General features: G+C 35.9%; 1 protein-coding gene across 2 annotated transcripts in view; it reads left to right on the plus strand.

Annotated features, from left to right (window-relative positions):
* The window catches only part of CD2AP (CD2 associated protein), a 146,056-nt gene that overhangs the window by 34,263 nt on the left and 86,851 nt on the right, over positions 1–24,942 (plus strand). For both annotated transcript variants that reach the window (XM_038554264.1, XM_038554266.1), the window contains exon 3: positions 23,531–23,684. In XM_038554264.1, the coding sequence (XP_038410192.1) occupies positions 23,531–23,684 (154 nt within the window). The remainder of the gene's footprint in view (positions 1–23,530; positions 23,685–24,942) is intronic.

The following is a 24,942-nucleotide window of genomic DNA, read 5'->3' on the forward strand; positions in this document are numbered from 1 at the left end:
ATAATAGAGGGAAGCATAATCTGGGATTAAAAAGTAATCACAGAGTACCAAATTAGAGTTGGAGACATCAGTATGACTCATGTTTAGTTTAAAATATGTTAAAAAAAATAAAATATGTTAACACATGCAGAAATCTTTATATACATGTGTTAATACTTAGGTTAATACACATACATATATTTCTCAGCTCTCTCCACTGATAAGGCCTAGAAACAGTGACACACCAGTAGCAATGACTATACCCAGTGCACAGATTTTGGTTTCTAAATATTATTCTACAATAAAAGGAAACACGGCACCTTATGCTCCTTGTAGGGCTGTGGCAAGGAAAATAAAAGATGGACCTTGGAGCATCTTATAGTCCCAGAAAGTAAGGAAGTGCTAAAAAAACAAAACAAAACACAAAAACCCACAAAGTGATGGCCCATGTCAGAATAGCATAGGATCCAATCTAAAAGAGCTTCCAGTATCCCGAGCTGGTACAATTCAAGCAACAAAATAACCCAGTATTTGACTATTAACCATAGTAGAGCATAAATATACATATGTCCATGCTGATAAATAGTTGAGTAAACAAATAAATGGGGGAGAAGGGATAAATCTCACAGAGTTATTTAAAAATATTTATAGATATTTCCTTTCCCTCCATTCCCTCCCTTCCCCTCAAAAGCATCCCTGAGGAATGGGCTGGACTAAAAAGTAGATGGAGGAGAAAAATATTAAATTTACAGTAGAGAAAGTTGGCAATACTACCCTAACCAAGTAATCAAAACTAACATCATTAGTGATATATTATGTTGATAATCATGTATCCTCTTCGTCTCTGTGGTATTTATTCTTCCCCTAAACCCATAATCCCAGTCTAAGTGTGAGAAAAAGATTCAGACAAACCCAAATTGAAGATATTTAGAAAATATCTGACTAATGCTGAAAAAAATTTCAAGGTTATGAAAACCAAGGAAAGACTGGGAAACTGTTGTTGACTAGAGGAGCCTAAGGAGAGACATGATGACCAAATGCATCATGGTATCCTGGATTCGATTCTGGAACAAAAAGATAGATATATTAGTGTAAAAACCGATGAAATCTTTATAAAGTCAATAGTTTTAGTTAGCAGTAATATAGTAGTGTTAATATCTTAGTTTTGAAGTGTAATATGGTTATGCAAAATAGAACATTAGAGGAAACAGTGATGGGGATATGAGAATGCTGTGTAACACCTTTGTAACTCTTTTTTTTCTTCCACCTTTTAACTCTTCTGTAAACCTAAAATTACTCTAGAGTAAAATTTTTTCTTTTTAAAGTTTTATTTATTTATTTATTCATGAGAGACACACAGGGAGAGGCAGAGACACAGGCAGAGGGAGAAGCAGGCTTCATGCAGGGAGCCTGACATGGGACTTGATCCTGGGTCTCCAGGATCACACCCCCGGCTGAAGGCGGCGCCGAACCGCTGGGCCATTGGGGCTGCCCTCTAGAGTAAAATTTTTATTGAGAAAATTAACCACAGATAATCAACAGCAATAGATAATAAGTTGGCTTTATCACTTCAGCTGTGTATGTGAAAATTTAAGGGAAGGTTCGAATTTATAATTCACTGTTTCCTTGGAAATAAGCCTTTTATGCTTAATATACTGTTACATTAAGGTATATGTGTTAATTTGTAAATGTTAGACTGTGGAGCAGATGGTAGAACTAACTAGACTTTCTCTAAAAAACTCACATCTTTGTTATTTCAGATAGCTGTAGTGAAGAGCATTAATACTTCAGTTGGGCTGGAAGATGGATAGAAAGGTCAAATAATTTTTGCAGCCTATTGAAAAAAAAACCCTTTATGGACACTAAATTTGTTTTGTGACAGACTGTTCATTACATTGTCCCTTTGCAGTGTTATTTCATCGTTACATGATTTGAAAAATAGTTTAAAAGAATATAGAACAAGGATCCATGAATTTATACGTAGAATGTTATCATTTGGGCATTTTTGCTTTAGAGTTTTAACTTTTCATAATAGAACATTACAGATAAATTGAGTTTGTTACCTCCTTATCATTTCTCTCTCCTCCCAACTTCCATATTCTGAAATTATATGTATCCTTCTAATACATAGTTTTATAGATATTTACTTGTGCATAAACATAGTTTTTGTGTGATTTAGACGTTCGCATAATTACTGTGTTAGGTTGTAACTTTTAAAAACTTAATGTGGTTTCAATGTGATATATAACATAGTCACTTTTGTTACAACATATTTTTATGTGTAGTTAGCTCATAAATGATTGGAAAATAAGGGCGTGTGGGAGGTTCAGTTGGTTGAGTGACTGAGTCTTGGTTTCAGCTCAGGACATGATCTCATGGGTTGTAGGATGGAGTCCCAGGTGGGACTCTGTGCTCATTAGGGAGTCTGCTTGAAGATTTTTACCTCTGCCCCTCCCCCACGTGCACACATGGTTGTGGGCATACTCTCCCTATCAAAAAATGAATAAATCTTTTAAAAAAGTGGTAAATAGAGGGATGATGTCAGGATAGTGGGAAAGTTGTGTTAGTTTGTTTTCTAGATAAAGGGAGCTGGGATAAAGAATATAGAATTATAATTGCGGTAAGAATGGGATAGACTCTCGACTGCTTGTGTAAACAGGAGTTCTTTTAGCTTTTAAGTGGAACTTTTTTTTTTTTCTTAAGATTTTATTTATTACAGAGAGAGAAAGGAGGAGCAAGGACAAGCAGACTCCAGACTGAGCATGGAGCCTGCCGTAGGGCTTGATCTCAGGACCCTGAGATCATGACCTGAGCCAAAACCAAGAGTCAGATGCCTAACCAACTGAGCCACCCAGGCACCCTTAAGTGAAACCTTTTTTCTTTCTTGGTTAAGGTGACCATCTGTATCTAGTATTTTCCTCAAAGTTGGACAGTTCTAGCATAAAGAGTTCTAGCTTTTAAATCCTGCTGCTTACCTCTTCTGTCTGCACTATCTTAGCATCCATAAACCAGCCTTTCTACCTTACTTATTGATTTATTTACATTTTTAATAGCTATGGAGGAATCTGTCATCTGCTTGGTAGTCTTATTACCCATTTATTACCTATTCGCTAAGGTTTCAGTTATTGTTACTTACTTTTATTTTCATTTTTAGTACTCGTTCCAAAGTTGCATGCCCTTAGGTCTAAATTGGTATGCCCCAAATCCTACTTTTTTTTTGCATAATCACTGGTATTTTGTGTTTGATTTGGTTTTCACATAATCAGTAGTATTTTTAGTGTGTGTAATTTTTCTTCCCCCAGAAGGTCAGGTGTTTAGGGATGTACATGTAGTTGTATAGTAGAGATTCCTTTTTAACAGTCTTAGAGTATTCCATTCTGAGTCTTTACCACATTTTTGGGGTAAAATAGAACTATTTTCCATTTTTTAGGTATTGAAAACAACGCTGCAATAAATATCCTTTGTAGGTTATATATATGTAGCGAGAATTTTCTGTATCCTAGGGTATGCACATATTCAGCTGTAGTAGACATCATCTAATTTCTCACTAGATAGTTATACCAATTTAAATTCCTACCAGTAGATAAAAGTATCTTTTTTCCATGTTCTTATAAACATTTGATACCATCAGACTTTCTTTTCTTTTTTCTTTCTTTCATACTAATATAATAGATCTACGGTAATATCCACACATTTCAGTGTTTTCGTTTTTGTGATATAGGGAAGTTAGGCATCTTTTCACATTTATTGGCCATTTAAATTTCTTTTCCTGTGTCTAGCTTGTTCAGATCTTTCTCTCCACTTTTCCATTGAGTTCTTGCTCACTCTCATTGTAGTACTTCTTATTGTGAATATTGTTAACTTTATGTTCCTTTGTCTTCTGCTTATGTGTCTTTTCTTGTCCTTCAGTGCTTTTTCTGGCTTGTCTAAGTATAACTTCAGAGCAGGGAGGACTTAAAGATACTCTTCTATGTTTTTATTCATTTTAAAGTTTTGAGTTTTCAGCGTAGGTCTTCCATCTTTTATTTTTTGTACAGCTATATTTAGGCAGTAATTACATTTTTTTCCATGTAAAAAAATATTGAATAGTCTACTCTTTCCTCATGGGTCTGTAATGTTTAAGAATTGAGCCAAAGTTGGGAAGAAACTTGCTAGTTTATCAGATCTTTCCACATTCTCAACTTCAATGATTTGGACTACAGTAGAGAGAATCAAGTGTCTGATTTATTTGTTAGAGTAAACTTTGAGATTCAGCATCAGTGTTGTGACTTGATACTTGGCACTTTTTGGGTCTTTGTAATTGAGATGAAACAAACATTCTTTTATTAAACAGTTGCTTAATAATTGACTATGAAGTATTTTGGGGTGTGGTGAGAGAGTTTCCCACAGCTTATTTTTTGGGGGGAGATAGCAGCATGAAAACAGAAGGAATAACTTGCAGTGCTTTATTGGCTGAATGTCAAATGTGTGGTAAAGACGATGGGTGCTGAAGGGTCTTGGAAAAAATAATTTTTCAGGAAAGATGTTGAAAGTAACAGTTGAGTTAGTCTTTTTTTTTTTTTTTTAGTTTGTCTTTAAAGATACGAAGTTAGATGAATAATTGGTATACTGTATGTCTGGCAAAGGTACAAAATGTTTTGTGGTAAAAATAATGGACTACTTTGAACAGAAGTTTTTCTATGATGGTATGTATAATGGGGCTTAAGGACGAAAGTATAGATTAAAGCCAGTGGACTAAGCATTTTGAGTATTGTTTAAAGGTATTAAGACTATTTAAAAGATATTAGGCAAGTAGCAGGGCTTTTAGAGACAGAGGGAAGATAGAATGCTTTAATGGATTAATCTTAGTGAGAAGGAAAGGTTTTATTAAAGAGGAGACAGTTGAGGCTATAAAGTATAATGAGATAAGAATGGTGGAAGTAAAGGGATAGTTATTATTTATTTATTTATTATTCTTTTTAGGAATAGTTAATAGACATAATACCTTTTATTTGTTAAAACTTTGCTAATTCCCATATATTATCTCACTTTATTCTGACATTTTGAAAGTTAGACGGGATATGTTATGCCCAAAGTCATTCTGGTAATAGTTGGTAGACCACAGACTTGGTAGTTGATAGCTAGCTCTGTGATAGGTAAATGTCAGCCAATTTTTAGGTGAGAAATGTATTTTATATAGTATGTGCTGGTTATTAGAGAAATGTGATCATTTTGTAACATTCTCTGCTTTTAAGAATCTAGAGACAAAATGATAGGAATCTTAGCCATTGAAATTCTCCAGTAGCATTATCATAGTTGAAAGATGTTAGAATTCCAAAATTAAATTCTTTTTGTTAACCTTTTAGAATTAACCCTTGAAGAAGAAAATTCAGACTGCTTCCTCAAGATGCAATTTTATGGAAACAAGCTTTTTTCCAAAACTAAACTTGAGATTTGACGTGAGGGCATTTCAAAGACTAAAGACGGAATGGAAACATGCAGAAAACATACAAATAAAGGGGTGTCTGGATGGCTCAGTGGTTGAGTGTCTGCCTTTGACTCAGCTCATGATCCCAGGGTTCTGGGATCGAGTTCCGCATCATGCTCCCCTCAGGGAGCCTGTTTCTCCCTCTGCCTATGTCTCTGTCTCTCATGAATAAATAAAATCTTAAAGAAAATACAAATAAGATACTTGGAAAAGAAGCAGAACTTGCAATGCTCATTCAAAATTATCTGTAGGTAACTATATAGAATGGAATCAGTTTCATTCGTGTTCTTCTGCCTCCATCCCTGGAAATGGTACTGAAAAACAGGGTTTAACTATGTATCTGTGAGAATAGAATAGCTTACATTGTAGGAACAGCATTAAAATTCCAGGGATGGCCATAATACAAGGAATAAATGCTTTTATATAGAATTTTATGTAGTCCAGCTAGTGAGTTATGTTAAATATAAGTAAAATAAAATAAGGGGACACCTGGCTCAGCGGTTGGATGTAAGCCTTTGGCTCGGGGCGTGATCCAAGTCCCACATTGGGCTCCTTGCATGGAGCCTGTTTCTCCCTCTGCCTGTGTCTCGGCCTTGTTCTCTGTCTCTCTAATGAATAAATAAATAAAATCTTTAAAAAAAATATAAGTAAAATAAGAAATTACTTTCTGGCAAGTAAGATTAACAGCAACATTAGCACCAAGTAAGGGAATCTTCTCAGTAAGCTGTTTTTGAAGTCTGTAGTTTTCACCAACCACATGTTTCTTCCTGCAGCAGTTATAGCAGGGATTTCAGTTCTTTTTAGATAATGGGACTCTTCAGTATCCCTGATAAATTAGATTTCTAGGGTGTCTGGCTGGTTCCTGTTGGTTAATCAGCTGACTCTTGGTTTCGGCTTAAGTCACAATGTCAGGGTTATGAGATATAGCCCCACTTTGGGCTCCCTGTTCATTGAATAGTCTGCTTGAGATTCTTTCCCTTTCTATCTGATCCCCCCCCCCCCCAAATGTGTGTGTTTGTGTGCACTCTCTTCTGTCTGTCTCTCTGAAATAAATTAATAAATAAATCTTAAAAAAAAAAAAAAAAAAAAAAGATTTCCGAGGCACTCTATTGAGCTATGTTTCAGTAAGATCAGTGGCAATACTATGGCATATCCTCCCATACCCTGCCTCCCCATTGTTTTATTCTTTTGTTTGCCATTTATTTGTTCAAATATTTACTGAGGTTCTTTCTTTGTGTAGGATTTTTTATATATGCTACGGACACAATGGTGGATAAGATAGGAAGGTCTTCTCTTTATGAGTTTATTTTCAAATAAAATGGGGAAAACAGACAAACGTGAACAAATGAATGAATGAAGATGATTTTGTTAGGAGTGCTTTGAAAGAAAAAAAGTGAGTAGTAGAAGGAGGAAAATGGCATTTGGTACTTTAATTTGAGTGTTCTACATTAGTATCTTGGAGGTTGTTTGGCTGGAAAAACCCACAAGGGCGCAGAGGAGATAAGGAATGCATTGCTTTTGAGAAGAATCTTGAAATGAGGGGAAAGTAGGCGTAATGTGTTAGTTGTGGTTGCCAACTACTCTACTGGAGCTATGTCAAGAAGATAGCATGGCATTAGGAAAGGAACATGGCCTTTGGAGTCAGGATGTATAGACCTCTCTTTGACTTCTTACCCTCTCATCCCCCATATCCACACACATGCTTACTGTGTGTTCTTCCTTAAAGATGTTTTACTCTGGAACATGCATTTCTTCCTGTGTAAATGTGAGGAATTCCACCTGTTTGGGTTTTTGGTAGGAATTAGATTTTGAGTGTGTCTATACTTTGCATAGAGATACATATGGATTTATTATTTTGTCCTATTTGGGCTTTTGTTTTTTGCTCAGGAACTGCCCATTTTATAAAGGGGAAGTCAGAGAAGAAAATCACCTGAATTGTTAGTCAACAAATATGTTTATTTTTTCCCCTAGGTATTATTAAATCAAATATTAATAATAGGTAAATAAGTTAGAACTTTCTAAATTTCTCTGTAAAAAAAAAACTAGTAGTTTTTAAGGAAAGACAAAAAGAGGAAAGTAACTAAAATGAGAAAAATATGGGACAGGCAGTTAGCTTGATTAGCCAGTTACTCTAAACCAAATCTGTAGTTTTCTTGGTGGTTGTGGTAGAACAAATCAAGTCTGTTTAAAAGTGGGCCAACTGTGTGTAAAAGGCAAGACAATAAAAAAGCTTTTAATGTGTTAGCATTTGTGTAAGATCTAGCTCTTTAGAGTTAAACTAATTTTGGTAGGTCTTTTTCTTTATGTAAATCTTTTTTTTTTTTTTTTTTAAAGATTTTATTTATTCATGAGAGACACAGAGTTAGAGAGGCAGAGACACAGGCAGAGAGAGAAGCAGGCTCCAAGCCTGATACGGGACTGGACCTTGGGACCCGGGATCACACCCTGAGCCAAAGGAAGATGCTCAACCACTTAGCCACCCAGGTGTCCCTGGAAAAGGTAGTTCTAAGAAGATAAGGGGGTTCAACTAAAATGCCTTTAGAAAGTTGTTTTAGTTACTGAGAAAGAGAAAGCAGACATTTTTCAGAACTTGTTATTAAAAGCTGAGGATTTGTGTTTGTGTCTTGGTGGACGTATCAGCAGTAAAAATATAATATTGGTTGAGGACCTTTGATACACATTTAACATTTAAACTTTATTTTACTAAAGAGAGAACCTGTGCTGAAAAAAGAAAAATGAGTTACCTCTAAGTCCAGTTCCCCACTCTGTCTCTGTTGACACTTGTTACTGCTGAGTAGGATAGGAGTTGACTCTGACTAAGCCTCCATTGAATCCCCCTTGATGGAAGGACAGGTATGCCTCAATAGTACTGCCTGGTGTCCTCCACTGACAGAAGTGGCCTTGGACAGTCTTGGCTTTCCACTTGACCTTCTCTGACACCACCATGGCTGGAAAAATGTGAGTAGTGGTGGTGAGCTGGGGGATTGATAACAGCCTTCTGAGGGTGGAAGTCTAGGCACTCTCTACTTGGCTTTGGCTGACAAGGGTGGGGAGGGGTCTACAGTTTTTTTGTTCTGTTTTGTTTTCTTTCTGTGTTGTTTGACTACGGCAGAGTGGTTATCAGCTAAGAGTTTTCTGTCTTGCTAGGTTACCCTTTATTTGGTCTTTCTAGAGAAAGCAGGCTTTTCTTGGAGCTTTTTTACTCTCCTCTAGTGGGCAATAACAATAGCTGGTTTCTCCAGTACTCAGTCTAGAATATATGAGGCAAAAAGAAAACCTGGTGAACTCACTAACCAGGTTCTGAGGAACCTGGACTCTCTTGGCTGGTTTATCTTCTTTTCTTGGCTTTTCAGAATATTTTTATGTTTATTTTTAATATGTAAGTAATATCTAGAGTTTTTAACTGTACTTAGTGGGAGGAATAAGGAAAACATTTATTCTGTCTTTCTATGAGAGAAATCTGGATGGTGATGCATTTTTAAATTTTTAAAAGAATTTTATTTAAATTCAATTAACATATAATTTATTATTGATTTCAGTGGTAGAGGTCAGTGATTCATCAGTCTTATATAATATATACCCAGTGCTCATTACATCATGTGCCCTCTTTAATGTTGACCACCCAGTTACCCCATCCTCCTGCCTCCCTCCCCTCCAGCAGCCCTCAGTTTGTTTCTATGATTAAGAATCTCTTATGATTTATATCCTTCTCTGATTTTGTCTTGTTCTGTTTTTTCCTCTCTTCCCCGATCCTTTGTTTTGTTTCTTACATTACACATGAGTGAGATCATACGATAATTGTCTTTCTTTGATTGACTTAGTTTGCTTAGTATAATACCCTCTAGTTCCATCCATGTTGTAGCAAATGGCAAGATTTCATTATTTTGATGGCTGAGTAGTAGTCAATTGTGTATGTGTGTGTGTATATATATAAACACACACATAATGTATATATATTTAAAAACCCACATTCTCTTTATCCATTCATTTGTCAGTGGACATCTGGGTCTTTCCATAGTTTGGCTGTTATGGACATTGCTGGTATAAACATTGGGGTGCAGGTGCCCCCCTCGGATCACTACATTTGTATCCTTGGGGTAAATATCCAGTAGTGCAATTGCTGGGTCATCTTCAACTTTTCAACTTTTTTGATGATCCCGCATACTGTTTTCCAGAGTGGGTGCACCAGCTTGCATTCCCACCAGCAGTGTAAGAGGGTTGCCTTTCTCTGCAATCTCACCAACATTTGTCATTTCCTGACTTGTTAATTTTAGCCATTCTGACTGGTGTGAAGTGGTATCTCATTGTGGTTTTGATTTGTATTTTCCTGATGCCGGGTGATATGGAGCATTTTTCTCATGTCTCCGTTGGCCCTTTGTATGTCTTCCTTGGAGAAATGTCTGTTTATGTTCTGCCCATTTCTTGATTGGATTATTTGTTCTTTGGGTGTTGAGTTTGACAAGTTCTTTCTAGATTTTTGGATATGAGCCTTTTATCTGAAATGTCATTTGCAAATATCTTCTCCCATCCTGCTGGTTGCTTTTTGGTTTTGTCTACTATTTCCTTTGCTCTGCAAAAGCTTTTTATCTTGATGAGGTCCCAACAGTTCATTTTGCCTTTGTTTCCCTTGCCTTTGGAGAGGTGTCTAGCAAGAAGTTGCTGCAGCCGAGGTTGAAGAGGTTGCTGCCTGTGTTCTCCTCTAGGATTTTGGTGGATTCCTGTCTCCCATTTATTTAGGTCTTTGATCCATTGTGAGTCTATTTTTGTGTACGGTGTAAGGAAATGGTCCAGTTTTGTTCTTCTGCACGTGGCTGTGCAATTTTCCCAACGCCATTTGTTGAAGAGACGGTTGTTATTCCATTGGATATTCTTTCCTGCTTTGTCAAAGATGAATCGACCATGAGGTTGAGGGTCCATTATGGGTTCTTTATTCTGTTCCATGATCTCTGTGTCCCATTTTTGTTCAGTACCATACTGTCTTGATGATTATAGTTTTGTAATAGAACTTGAAGTCTGGAATTGTGATGCCACTAGCTTTGATTTTCGTTTTCAACACTGCTTTGGCTATTTGGGGGGTCTTTTCTGGTTCCATACAAATCTTAGGCTTGCTTCTTTGTTCTAACTCTGTGAAAAAAGTTGATGGTATTTTGCTAGGGATTGCATTGAATGTATAGATTGCTCTAGGTAGCATAGACATTTTAACAACATTTTGTTCTTCGAATCCATGAGCATGGATAGTGTTTTTCCATTTCTTTGTGTCTTCCGCGGTTTCGTTCACGCATGTCATACAGCTTTCTGAGTACCGATGCTTTGCCTCTTTGGTTAGGTTTATTGCTGGGTATCTTATGGTTTTTGGTGCAATTGTAAATGGGACCAACTCCTTCATCTCTTTCTTCTATCTCATTGTTAGTGTATAGAAATGCAACTCATCTCTGTGCATCGATTTTATATCCTGTCACTTTGCTGACTTCCTGTATGAGTTCTAGCAATTTTGGGGTAGAGTCTTTGGGTTTTCCACATGGAGTATCATGTCATCTGCAAAGAGTAAGAGTTTGACAGCCTCTTTACCAATTCAGATGCCTTTTATTTCTTTTTGTTGTCTGATTGCTGAGGCTAGAACTTCTAGTAGTATGTTGAGCAACAGTGGTGATAATGGACATCCGTGCCATGTTCCTGACCTTAGGGGAAAAGCTCTGAGTTTTTCCCCATTGGGAACGATAATTTGCTTTTTGTATATGGCTCTTATGATATTGAGGTATGTTCCCTCCATCCCTACACTGCGAAGAGTTTTAATCAAGAAAAGATGCTGTACTTTGTGGAATGCTTTTTCTGTGTGTAGGAGAGGATCATATGGTTCTTGTCCTTTCTTTTACTAATGTGGAGTATCACATTGATTGATTGGCATATTTTGAACCACCCTTGAGCCCAAGAATAAATCCCACTTGGTTGTGGTGAATAATTCTTTGAATGCACTGTTGGATCCTTTTGGCTAGTATCTTGGTGAGAATTTTGGCATCCATGTTCATCAGGGATATTGGTCTGTAATTCTTCTTTTTGGTGGGGTCTTTGTCTAGTTTTGGGATCAAGGTAACGCTGGCCTCATAGGAAAAGTGTGGAAATTTTGTTTCCCATTTCTGTTTTTCGAAACTGCTTCAGAGGAATAGGTATTCTTCTTTAAATGTTTGGTACAATCTCCTGGGAAACCATCCGGCCCTGGACTCTTGTTTGTTGGGAGATTTTTGATGACTGCTTCAATTTCCTTGCTATTTATGGGTCTGTTCAGATTTTCTGTTTCTTCCTGTTTCAGTTTTGGTTGTTTATACATCTCTAGGAATGCATCCATTTCTTCCAGATTGCCTAATTTGTTGGCATGTAGTTGCTCATAGTATGTTCTTATAATTGTTTGTATTTCTTTGCTGTTGGTTGTGGTCTTTCCTCTTTGATTGATGATTTTATTTGGGTCCTTTCTCTCACCTTTTTGAGAAGTCTGGCCAGGGGTTTATCAATCTTATTAATTCTTTCTAAGAAGCAGCTCCCAGTTTTGTTGATCTGTTCTGTTCTTTTGGTTTCTATTTTATTGATTTCTGCTGTAATCTTTATTAAATCTCTTCTCCAGCTGAACTTAGGCTTTATTTGCTGTTTTTTTCTCCAGCTCTTTTAGGTATAAGGTTAGGTTGTGTATTTGAGACCTTTCTTGTTTCTTGAAAAATGCATGTATTGCTGTGTATTTCCCTCTTTGGACTGCCTTTGCTGCATCCCAAAGGTTTTGGACAGCTGTGCTTTCATTTTCACTTGTTTCCATGAATTTTTAAAATTCTTCCTTAATTTCCACGTTGACCCGTTCATTTTTTTTTGGAAGTTGCTCTTTAGCCTCCATGTGTTTGAGTTTTCTTCCAAATTTCCTCCCGTGATTGAGTTCCTGTTTCAAAGCATTGTGGTCCGAAGATATGCAAGTAGTGATCCTAGTCTTTTGTTGCTGGTTGAGACCTGATTTGTGACCTAGTATGCTATCTATTCTGGAGATTGTTCCATGTACACTTGAGAAGAATGTGTATTCTGTTGCTTTAGGATGGGATGCTTTGAATAGATGTGTGAAGTCCATCTGGTCCAGTGTGTCATTCAAAGCCCTTGTTTCCTTGTTGATCTTCTGCTTAGATAATCTGTCCATCGCAGTGAGCAGTGAGTGAGGTGTTAAAGTACCCTACTATTACTGTATTATTTTTGGTGTGTGTTTTTTAAGATTTTGTTATTAATTGGCTTGTATACTTGGTTGCTCCCATGTCAGGGGCATAAATATTTATAATCATTAATCTTCTTATTGGCTAGACCCTTTAAATACTATAGAATGTCCTCCCTCATCTGTTATTATAGTCTTTTGTTTAAAATCTAATTTCACTGAGAATAAGGATTGCCACCCCAGCATTCTTTTGATATCCATTAGCATGATAAATGGCTTTCCACATCCTCACTTTAAATATGGAGGGGTCTTTGGGTCCAAAATAAGTCTCTTGCAAGTAGCATTTTGATGGGTCTTGCTTTTTTTTATCCAATATGATACCCTGTGTCTTTTTATTGGGGCATTTAGCCCATTTATATTCAGAACAGTTACTGAAATATATGAATATAGTGCCGTTGTATTACCTGTCAGGTCACTGTTTCTGTATATTGTCTCTTTTCCTTTCTGGTATCTGTTACTTTTGTGCTCTCTCTTCATTTAAAGGATCTCTTTTCATATTTCTTTAGGGCTGGTTCGATGATCACAAATTCTTTTAGTTTCTATTTGTACTGGAAAATTTTTATCTCTCCTATTTTCAACAAGATCCTAGCTGGATAAAATATTCTTGGCTGCGTATTTTCCTCATTTAGCACCCTGAGTATATCATGCCAGTCCTCTGGCCTGCCAGGTATCTGTGGATCGGTCTGCCTCCAGTCTAATGTTTTATGCTTCTAGGTGCAGACCTCTTGTCTCATGCTGCTTTCAGGATTTTCTTTTTGTTTCTGAGATTCGCACATTTCAGTATTATATGTCAAGGTGTTGACCTATTTTTGTTGATTTTGAGGGGGGGTTTTCTCTGCCTCCTGGACTTGAATGCCTGTTTTCTTCTCCAGATTAGGGTAGTTCTCTGCTAAAATTTGTTTCTGGCCCCTCTCTCTTTCGTCTTCTTGGGATCTCAATTATCCTAATATTGTTTGGCTTTATGGTATCACTTTATCTCAAATTCTCTCTTCGTGATCCAGTATTTTTCTTTTTTTCTCAGCTTCATTATTCTCCATCATTTTGTGTTCTAGGTCACTAATTTTCTCTTCTGCTTCACTTATACTAGCAGTTACAGCCTCCATTTTTTTATCTTTTTGTTTTAGAGCTCCACTTTTGATTGTGTCTTATTAGTAGCTTTTTGATTTTCACTTGATTAGATCTTAGTTCTTTTCATCATTCTGAACTCTAGTTCCGACTTCTTACTTAATTTCCATTCTGATTAAGTCCCTGGCAATTAGTACTGCCTCTTTTTCTCTTTTTTTGAGTTGAGTTTTTCTGTCATGTCATTTTACCCAGAGAAGAATAGACGGACAAGGGAACAAAATACTGAAATGGCAACAATGACACCAGAGAAATACAGACTAAACAAATAAGAAGAGACCCATAACTGGGTAGGGGGTAGAGTATAATCAAACAGGTGAACAGGATGGAGCAATACACTGGATCCTGTTTGTATTTTGGTCTGTTTGTTAGAAAACTAGATCCCAAAATTGTAATGAAAGAAAAGCTTTTATGTACAAAAAAATAAATACAAGGATAGAATATTTTTGTAAAAATAAAAATTAAAAGACAAAAACAAAAAGAAGGAATATAATCATATAGGTGAACAGAAGAGAGCAGTACACTGTACTGAATGTATTTTGATTGGTTAGTTAGAAGAAACTACATCTCAAAATTGTAAGGAAATAAAAATGTGTATACAAACATAAAATTAAAAACATTGAAAGGAGAGACTAACTGTAAAGATGAAAATGAAAAAAACAGAAGCAGCAAAAAAAGAAAAACAAAATGAAACAAAACAAAGAAAGTGAATATGGCCAGACAGGTGAAGAAAATAGAGCCATATACTGGATTCTGGGTGTATTTTGATCTGTTAGAAGAAAGGGTGCATCTCAAAATTGTTAAAAAAAGAAAAACTGATATATATAGATATACAAGATAAAATCAAATATAATGAATATGTAGAATATAACTGTAAAAATAAAAATTAAGATAAAGGGAGTTGATAAATTGAAAAAGGAAAGAGAAAAAAATTAAAATTGAAGGTCTAAAGAATCGTCGGGGGGAGAACCCCATGAATTCTATATCCCCTAGTGCTGGAGTTTTGAGTTTCCGTTGTTGGGTAGACTTGATCTTGACTGGATTTCCTGTCTGATCTTCTGGAGGAGTGGCCTGTTGTCTTAATTCTCAAGTGTCTTTGCTCAGGTGGAACTGCACCGCCCTTGCCAGGGGCCAGGCTAACTAATCTGCTCCAGATTGCTCTAGTTGGCTTTTGTTCCCTGAAGACTCTCTGTTCTGCTTTAGAGGATGAGAGTGAAAATGATGGCCTATCAATCTCCAGCCCCAGAGCCAAAAGCGTGGGACCTCACTCCTTAATGCAATGTCAGGGAAAAGTAGTCAGTCAGTCCTGTATTCCTGGTCCCTGTGTGCATTGGTTGCTCACTTGGCTGTGACTGAGCCTTTCGGTTTCAGGCACATGATCCTCTTTTGGGTCCCTAAACCCTGCAGACTCTTGGGGCTTGCTTGTGGGAACTGCTGCAGGAAGGGAGAGAGGATGGGAGGGGTCTCGCTGGTTCATCACTTGCTGGGCCTCTGCTCAGAGAGTGGTCATGCTGGCAACCCCGAGCTGAGAGCCCACTCCTGGGCTGGCTGATTGCCCCTGACTTCCCCATTCAGATGCCTGGGAACTCTGTCACATTCACTTCTGCCCCCACTCTGTCTTCCTGAGACCACACTGTACTGTTTTACCTAGGGTTCTGCCCCCATTTTGTAACCTAAGTACTTTCAAGCAGGGATGTCCCTCACTGGAGTAGACTTCTAAAAGTTCTGATTTTGCACTCCCTTGCTATATCAGTTTTTGGTAGCTAGCTGCCAGAGGCTCCCCATCTCTGCTGTATATTGCCTCAGATTCACTTCCTCTGTGCCTTCTACTTTGCAGAAAGTGGTAGCTCTTCTATTTGTAGAGTTGCAGCTATAATTTTCTTAGCTCTCTGGTTAAGTTGCAGGTGTTCAGAATGATTTAATAGCTCTCTAGCTGAATTCCTGGAACCAGAGGAAACTAAGGTCTCCTACTCTTCTACCGTCTTAGACTCGACTTCTGATGATGCATTTTTTTTTTTAGTTTTTATTTTAATTCCAGTTAACATACAGCATTATATTAGTTTCAGATGTAAAATATAGTAAGATAACAGTTTCATACATCACCTGGTGCTTATCCCTGGACAAGTGTACTTCTTCATCTCTATCTCCTTTTCACCCATATCCCCAACTCCCCTCCCCTCCCTCTGATGGTTATGCATTTTAATAGAGATTGAAATGTGTATCCTTATTGGTTTGAAAATGCACTAGTAGAACTTCTTTTAGAAATGATGTAGTAATAGGTAGTTTTTCTTAAGAAAAGCAGAGAAATAATCAGTGAAATAAGATTAAAAGAAGTTAACAAATATTTTTCTTCTTTGTACTTAAAGAGTATTAGGACAGTTTGTGTTTAAGGGATGTTAATTTGTGAGCTTTGATAGAACTTTCTTGGAAGCTTTATACCAGTGATATTACAAGTTATTACATAATGTTATTATGATTTTTTTACTTAAAAAATAAGTGGATATATTCATAGAAGATATCTTAGATGCTGGCAAATGAATTGCTATTCTTCATCCTTTTAAATTGAAATTAAAATTTGATCCCTTTTGAAGACTTCTCAAAGTTTGATAAAATGTTTCAGACTTTTTAATATAATAAGGAACAAGGAAACAAGTTATTAACCTTTAAATATTTTCAGGAAGTTGGCAAGTGAGCAAAAATCATTTGTATATTTTTCTTTATTTTGTCTTAAACTTCTAGCAGTTTTTCTCATTTAGAAAAATATTTAAATCATTATATATATTTTTTTAAACTGAGCAGTGTGACAACTTGCATTTAAAAACGTTTGTCATTCTTTGTATTCCATGAGTTAAATGATTAAGCAGACATGAAGTCTTTAAGTGTGTTTAAAGTCTTTTTAAAAAGTTACTTTTAAAGAAAAATGGTGGGCAGCCCGGGTGGCTCAGCGGTTTAGCGCTGCCTTCAGCCCAGGGCCTGATTCTGGAGACCCAGGATCGAGTCCCACGTCGGGCTCCCTGCATGAAGCCTGCTTCTCCCTCTGCCTGTCTCTCTTTCTCTCTCTTTCTGTGTCTGTCATGAATAAATAAATAAAATATTAAACAAAATAAAAATAAAGAAAAATGGCAATATTGGGAATAAGATGATGATCTGATGTATGTGGCTAGTTGGGAAACATCTTAGTGATTTCATGTTTCTTAAATATAGTCTTTTTCTAGAAGAATATGGATTTTGTGTGTTTTTTTTTTTTTAAGAGGGAGGGGAGGGAGAGAGAGATAATCTTTTTTTTAAGGTTTGTTTATTTATTTATTTCAGAGTTAGAGTAGAGGGGGCAGAGGAGTGGGAGAGGGAGAAAGAATCTGAAGCAGACTTCCCTCTGAATACAGAGCCCCACTCGTAGCTAGATCCCAGTTCCATGAGATCAGGACCTGAGTTGAAACCAAGAGTCTAACACTTAACTGACTGGACCACACAGGTTCCTCCGGGAGAGAGAATACTAAGAATTGGATGCTTAACTGGCTGAGCCACCCAGGTGCCCCAAGTGCTGATTTTGTTTTTAAATCTGTTGATATTCCACTGTTCCCATAAGAATTGTTTTTTTAATTAAAGAAATGGCAATATGACTTTATGTGATCTTTATTTTTCGGAATCCCTCATTTTATGGAAACTTATTTTAGATAAAATCAGTGATGTTTTCAAGTTTTAGGAGATGTGTTGGTGATTTTATTTATTTATTTTAAAAGATTATTTATTTATTTATTCATAGAGACAGAGAGAGAGAGAGAGAGAGAGGCAGAGACACAGGCAGAGGGAGAAGCAGCCACCATGCAGAGAGCCTGACGTGGGACTCAATCCCGGGTCTCCAGGATCACGCCCTAGGCTGCAGGCGGCGCTAAACCGCTGCGCCACCAGGGCTGCCCGTGTTGGTGATTTTAAAAGAATAGTTCTGGAAGCTGGCTGAGTTTATCTCAGAAGAAAAATTTATGTATGATATACCCTCATTATTTGAAGCACATTAGAAAAGAAAACAACCCTGATATCTATCAGAATACTAAATGGAAGATAACTTTATTTCCTTATTGGTAATTAAAATTAAAAACAATAGATAAAATGTCAAAGTTGTATGTATTATAATATTTTTTACAAACTGTAAAACATGAAGTATACACAATGATTAAGAGCAATTTGTTCTGTGATTTGGGATATTTTTGATAATCTGAATCCTATGTAGGCTGTATTCATAGAGTAAATATTTCAGTACAGGTAATGCTAGAAAAGATGTAAGGATTTAGGTGTAGTAATGTGTGCTCATACAACTAAGATCTTTCTCTAAATGCCCTGGACCAGTTTGACTTGTAGCACTGTTTGTGAACACACAATTCTTTGTGTAAACAAAAAAAAAAAAAAAAAAAAAAAAAGGAATCACTGAAATGATACATGTTGAAACAAAATCCAAGGAATATAGAAGTAGCTATTGTGAAGAGTACAGTTTTCCTTAACCCTCCTCTAAATCTCCTTCCACTTTCAGGAATTTGGTAGATACTTTATAGACTGTTATCTATAGAAAATCTTTTTAACTGAATTATTTGTATCCCCTTCCCTCTTTTATATTCTATATTTTACACCATAAATTTTAAATTCAAGACAGTATTATATAAATCATGCTAATGATAACCTAGGACATTAAATTCTAGTTTTCCCCCTTGAGGAGTTAAAACGTTTTGTTTCTGCTAAGATAGTTCAAGTTGTAGAAATAATTGAAGCCTAAAAAGTTTTAGTGTCAGAACCTGGGCTTCTATCTCCTGATCTTGCCTTTTGGATCAGCGCTCATTGTCTGCTTAATAATGCAGCCACAGGTGTGTGGCCTCATGGAGTCTAGCAGCTTTGGGAGAAGGATCTGCATGTAGGCCTGATACCCTTTGAGTCATAGATAATTCTAGCCCTCATTACTTGTGGTTCTTATTCTAAAATCCCTTCATGCTAGAACTGAAAGCACAAATAACATTTTTAAATTCATATAACTAGCATGAAAAATGTGACCATTATAAATTACTGGGGTATTTTCAGTAGGTGTGGTATGTCTGAATTCTTTATTTAGTGTTTTTCCCATTCTACTTCACTTGGCTGTCATTAACATTCTTGTGTTGGAAAAAAGAGAAGGGAATACTATTCTATTGACAATGAATGTATGTAACTTTTTCTCTCTTTTCCTACTTTTGTGTTTTCTAGTGGGGGAGGGGCAGTTGCAATAGGAAGGCCTTTTGTCCAAGTTGGGGAGAGAGCAAATATGTGGAGAATAGCATATTTGGGGAAGAGAATTAATTTAGAAATTTTTCTTTCTTTCTTTTTTTTTTTTTTTTTTTTTTTTTTTTAAGATTTCATACAGTGAGAGAGAGAGAGGCAGAGACACAGGCAGAGAGAGAAGCAGGCTCCATGCAGGGAGCCCGATATAGGACTCGATCTCGGGACTCTAGGATCACATCCTGGGCCTAAGGCAGGTGCCCAACTGCTGAGCCATCCAGGCTCCCTTAGAAACTTTCAAAATAGTCCTATTATTTTCCTTCATGATTTTGATATGTTGGCACTCAGAAGGTACATACTGATTTCATATTAAGGAGATTTTCTCCTGTTGGTACTTTCACTTTGGACCAACCGCAAGTTTTTTTTGCTACTATCCAATTTAATTTAGTCATAAGAAAAATGAAAATCTAATGGCTTGAGGTAGATTATTCCTTATATACTATTACGTTCTAAAAAAACCTTTAGGAATAGGGTAAACAATTTTTTTTTTTTTTTAGGTTGGAAATCTCATTTCCAAATGCTGGTCTAATGATGCAGCCAATGCTAAAACAGTGGACATATATTAAATAAACATTTAATTCTGCCTATTTTTGTAAATCTTTAATAATACAGATTTTTTTTCTGTATCTTCTGATTTATGTTTCTGTATAGTCAAAGGTACTAGTTCTAATAACACTTTTGGAAATCTTTAATGTTATATTAAAAATATTAAGTGTATTCCTTAAATTTTAATTAGCATAAGAACTGTGATTCTACTTAGCATGACCTCACTCATTTGAGAAAGAAAATGATGCCTTTGCCCTTTTAATCTGGTTTTCATTATTCTTTGTGATCTTTTATTCTGTGATACAGAAATTAACTGCTTTCTTTTTTCAGATTATGATCATGCACTGGCCATGATTAGATAACCAGATTATTATAAAGATATAACTGAAGAAGCAGTTTGTGAATTTTATTATCTTTTTAAAAAGTTGTTTTTGGTTAATGCAATCAGAGTGACGTATTTTTGATTATTTCAATAGATGAAGAATAACTACATTCTTTCCAACCTTTTTAGCTCCCTCTTATTTGCTTACACTTCTTACCTCCCTCTAAATTGCCTCTTTTTATTCATTATCTATGAAACGAATCACTGTAGTTGGATTCTTATTATCCACGTTGTCTTTTTCTTGGCCAGTTTTGCATTGATAGTAGCTATTGTGTATTTTCATTTGTAGAATGAAATTCAGAGTTTTCCTGAGTTTTGTCAGTACAGTATACTCTCTGAGGATGGCTTTTTTTTTTTTTTTTTTTTTTTAAGATTTTATTTATTTATTCATGAGAGCCACAGAGAGGCAGAGGCAGAGGGAGAAGCAGGCATTCCGCAGGGAGCTTGATTTGGGACTTGATCCCAGGACCCCGGCATCATGTCCTGAGCTAAAGGCAGAGGCCCAACCACTGAGCCACCCAGGCTTCCCTTGGGGACTCTTTTTTACTGGATTTCCTGGAGCCATTTTCAAAGTTAGGAAAGGAAGTAAAGTTCATAGAAAATAGATGCTACTATGTTAGTAGTTTATTTACTGGCTGTGATTAGGTAAAAGGAAGTAGAGGACAGAAGAAGGAAGAAACACTGCAAACCTTACACTTCAAAGGAGTCAATCAGATTTGCTGTTGAAGAGGATAGCCAAAGAGTAATTTGGAGGCACTGTGTCTGGGATTAGGGAAAAATTAGGGTGGTGAGTGAGTGAGTGAGTGTGTATATCTGGTGGTGGTAGATTATAGCAGGAAGAGGTGCCAGAGGAAGAGGAGATGGAGCTCAAAGCAAACTTTTTTTTTTTTTAAGATTTTATTTATTTATTCATGAGAGACAGAGAGAGAGAGAGAGAGGCAGAGACATAGGCAGAGGGAGAAGCAGGCTCCATGCAGGAAGTCTGATGTGGGACTCCATCCCAGAATTCCGAGATTACGCCCTGAGCCAAAGGCAGACACGCTCAACCACTAAGCCACCCAGGTGTCCCTCAAAGCAAACTTTTATTTGTAGTTTTACTTAGAGCCTTGAGATCATTTGGTACTTGTGATAAACATCTTACTTGGCACTATGTATTTGGGAGCCCAAGACTTCTCTATTCAGTGTAGACTGTATATTTCCAATTTATATTCCCCCTTTCCTTTTATGTTTTGTGCCCTCAGAAGATTTATTATATCTAATATTCTTGGATGTGCTTATTATGTCTCTTAGAATAGTGAAGGTTCTTAAAATATTTCTAGGTCTTGAGCAATATGTTGTAAGTTTTTTTTTTTTTAAGAAACAAGCATTATCTCAATATATACTTATTCAGAGGGTAGATTTTTATTAAAAGATGACACAAATATCCAAAGTTATATAATCAGTGAACAGGATAGAATTAAGATTTATACCTAGATCATTTGTCTCCTGAACTTGTACTTTTAATCACAATATGATCAAATTGGAGTTACTTTCCTCAAAGAACAAAATTTGAATGTCAAGCCAAGTTCTTGATCTCTTGTATTAGAAAACAATAGCTCTCTGATATATGACTTTGAGGTTTTTAAAATGTGGGTAGCTCATGAGATAGGAGAATTGAAAATGAATACTTTTTAGCATGTTGCAGTTGTAAGTACCATTCTTGACAAAGATTTTATACTTTTATTAGTTTGAAAAATAGTACTTTGAAAACTATGAGGTTTTCAGATGTTGACCTCCCGTGTATTAATAGCAAATGGAGTGTTTTTCCTTAAGTGCATTACGAATAAAAATGAAGCAGTCTATTTTCATAATCATCTTCCATGATTTATGAAATGGAAAAATGAAAACCTTTTTTTCTCATTGTAAGAAGGTATGCGTTGTTAAAAACAAAGTACAACAAACATTTAACACTTAACAGTATAAAGAAGGGAAAATTGTCTGAAATCCTATGAGCTAGAGAGTAACAACTGGTAAACGTTGTGGTAGATGTAAACAGCTAGAAATACAAATTCTTTGTTAACCTTGCATGTGAAAATTATCATCCGGCTAGTGATTTGCTTTTTTTAAATGGTTACTTTTAATGAACAGAAATTGTTAATTTTATTATCAAATACATAAACTAGGAGTCCAGTTTCTTTCCAACCCCCTAAATAAGGAACATTAGTTTTATGAACATCATGTGTTTTCTTTACTTTTTTTCTGTTATAGGTCAAGCTTGTCTGCTTGTGGACTATTTAACTTCATTTATCATGTCACTGTTATGCCAATCTCACACTAATTTATAGTATCATACAGTTTTTCTTATATCTTATTAAAAACAAAACAAACCCTTACTTTGTTTTCCCTAAAGTATTCTTGCTGTTTTTGGCCTTTTGTTCTATACAAACTTAAAACCAGTTTATTGATCTCCCAAATCTGTGGTATAGTTACTTAGATTGCATTGAATCATTGTGCCAATTTTAGGGAGAATCGATATCCTTATAATAATTGAGTTTTTAATCACTGAACATGGTATGACTTCCCGTTTGTTTGTCTTCTTTTAATTTCATACTTCTTTTCATGAAGTTTTTTTTAAAGGTTTATTTATTTTATTTTATTTTATTTTATTTTTTAGGTTTATTTGTTTTAGAAGAGAGAGAATGAGAGCATGCACCTGTGCAAATGCCAGCAAGCAGGGGGAGGGGCAGAAGGAGTGGGAGAGAGAATCTCAGGCAAATTACCTGCCCATCAGGGAGCCCAAAATCAAGAGTCAGACTCTCAATCCAGAGCCACCCAGGCACCCATTCTTTTCATGATGGTTTGCACATCTTCTGTTAGACCTAGGACTTAGAACAGGGTTCATCAAACTACAGCTCAAAGGCCAAATCTGAACACTACTTGTTTTTATAACACTCAGGAGCTGAGTGAGAATGCTAATTTTATAAATAGTTGGAAGAAATCAGAACAGTTTTTAATCTCTTGTAGAATTACATGAAATTGAAATTTTAGTGTTCATAAATAAGATTTTGTTGGAGCATAGCTATATTTATTCATTTACGTATATAACTGCTTTTGCACTAAAAATGGCAGAATTCATTTTTCCAGTAGAGATTATATGGCCCATAAATTCTACAATATAGTATCTGTCTCTTTATAGAAAAAGTTTGTCCACCCCAGATAGAAGTTTGTCTGTTTCATTATATATCTCAGAGTTTCTTTGTACCTTGGGGTGGAAGTGATGTTTCAGGCTGCTTTTCTTTACCTCTGTCTCCAGTTGTGAGGAGTCTTAAACTCCTAATGAGTCACTGTTCCCAAAGCATGTTACATCCTTTAGATACGTGTGGACAGACAAAATGCTGAAGGCTGTTGATGTCATGTTTTATGTAATAATCACTGTACCTTTTTTTTTTTGGTATTTTGCATTTTAGGATCTAATAAAATACAACCTAATTTGCCTATTTACTGATTTCCTCTTTTATAGGAAATTAAGAGAGAGACAGAACCCAAGGATGATAATTTGCCCATTAAACGGGAAAGACATGGGAATGTAGCAAGCCTTGTACAACGAATAAGCACCTATGGACTTCCAGCTGGAGGAATTCAACCACATCCACAAACCAAAAACATTAAGAAGAGTATGTGATTGATTTCTATGTGAATAAATCAAAATGAAGGATGTTTTACTGTGACTGTTCATAAGTTCTGTTAAGAAAAATTAGCTTCACCTTTTGCAGCGGACTGTAGAAACTTTCTGCATATTCACATGTTACTAGTTACTGGCCTTTGTAGTCGTTCTTCATACGATAATTGAGCATGAGCTGCTGACAGCTATTTGTAGGAATCATAAATTCGAATATGAGGCTTTGTTTTGTTAGCCTTATAGATTCTTTTGAATAGTTGATGTTTTGCCTTAAATTTATTTTGATACCATTTATATCTTTTACGCCATGTATGCTAAGATGTCTGCTCATCGTTAAGCAGTATAGATACAAGCATTTCGAGAGTACATTTTCTTCATTGGTTAGACAGCCAAACATAACACATTCAGTTTCCCAATGTGATTGGCCCCAAAGAGTCCTTTTAAGTACTTAATACTCTATAAATATGTTAGAACATTTTAACATAGAGGGAGAACACCGCATTTGAAATCAGACATGAGTTTGAGTCCATCTTATGACCCTAGATCATTTATAATCTAATGAGTTTTTTTTTGTTGCTGGTGAGAAAATGGGAAAAAAAGAACAGGTAATACTGCTTTTTTTCAAAAAACTTAGAGCATTGAGAAGGACTGTTATTAAAAAATATTAAACATTAAACACATACAAAGTACAACTTTTAGGGGAGCAGATAGTATTTTAACATAGTAAGACCTGAAGCCACCTGATAGACTGAATACAATACTAATTACTATGATTAACTTGAGTCAATAAGTAGTAAATGAGTATTTTAACCACATTTATCTTAAGTCAGTATCTTTGATATTGTGGTCATAAATCCTGTGTGCTACCAAGTAGTCTACAGTAAAAAAATTTGTTTAAATACATTTTACAAATACAAGACCATTATGATTATAGAGTCTTCTTTTATCTTGTTACTTTCTGTGCTAATGTCTGTGAAGTTTGGGAGAAACCTTTACTTCCTGGGTTCTATCATCCTTTGATTATTTTCATAAAATGAAAACAGATTTTCATAAAAATGAAAAAGATTTCATGATAGTAAGACCAATTAAAGGATTCTGTGTTGTTTCCCAGTAAATGCAGTATACAAAGAATATGTAGTTAGATATTACCTATACTGCTTTCCCACTACTGCCTGAAGGTAGAAAGTTTTCAGTAGTTTTAATTGTCCTGGATGCTTAGACTCTATTCGTTTAGAGACTGCGAAACAGATTTC

This window comes from Canis lupus, chromosome 12 (assembly GCF_011100685.1).
Source record: "Canis lupus familiaris isolate Mischka breed German Shepherd chromosome 12, alternate assembly UU_Cfam_GSD_1.0, whole genome shotgun sequence".
Classification (NCBI taxonomy): domain Eukaryota; kingdom Metazoa; phylum Chordata; class Mammalia; order Carnivora; family Canidae; genus Canis; species Canis lupus.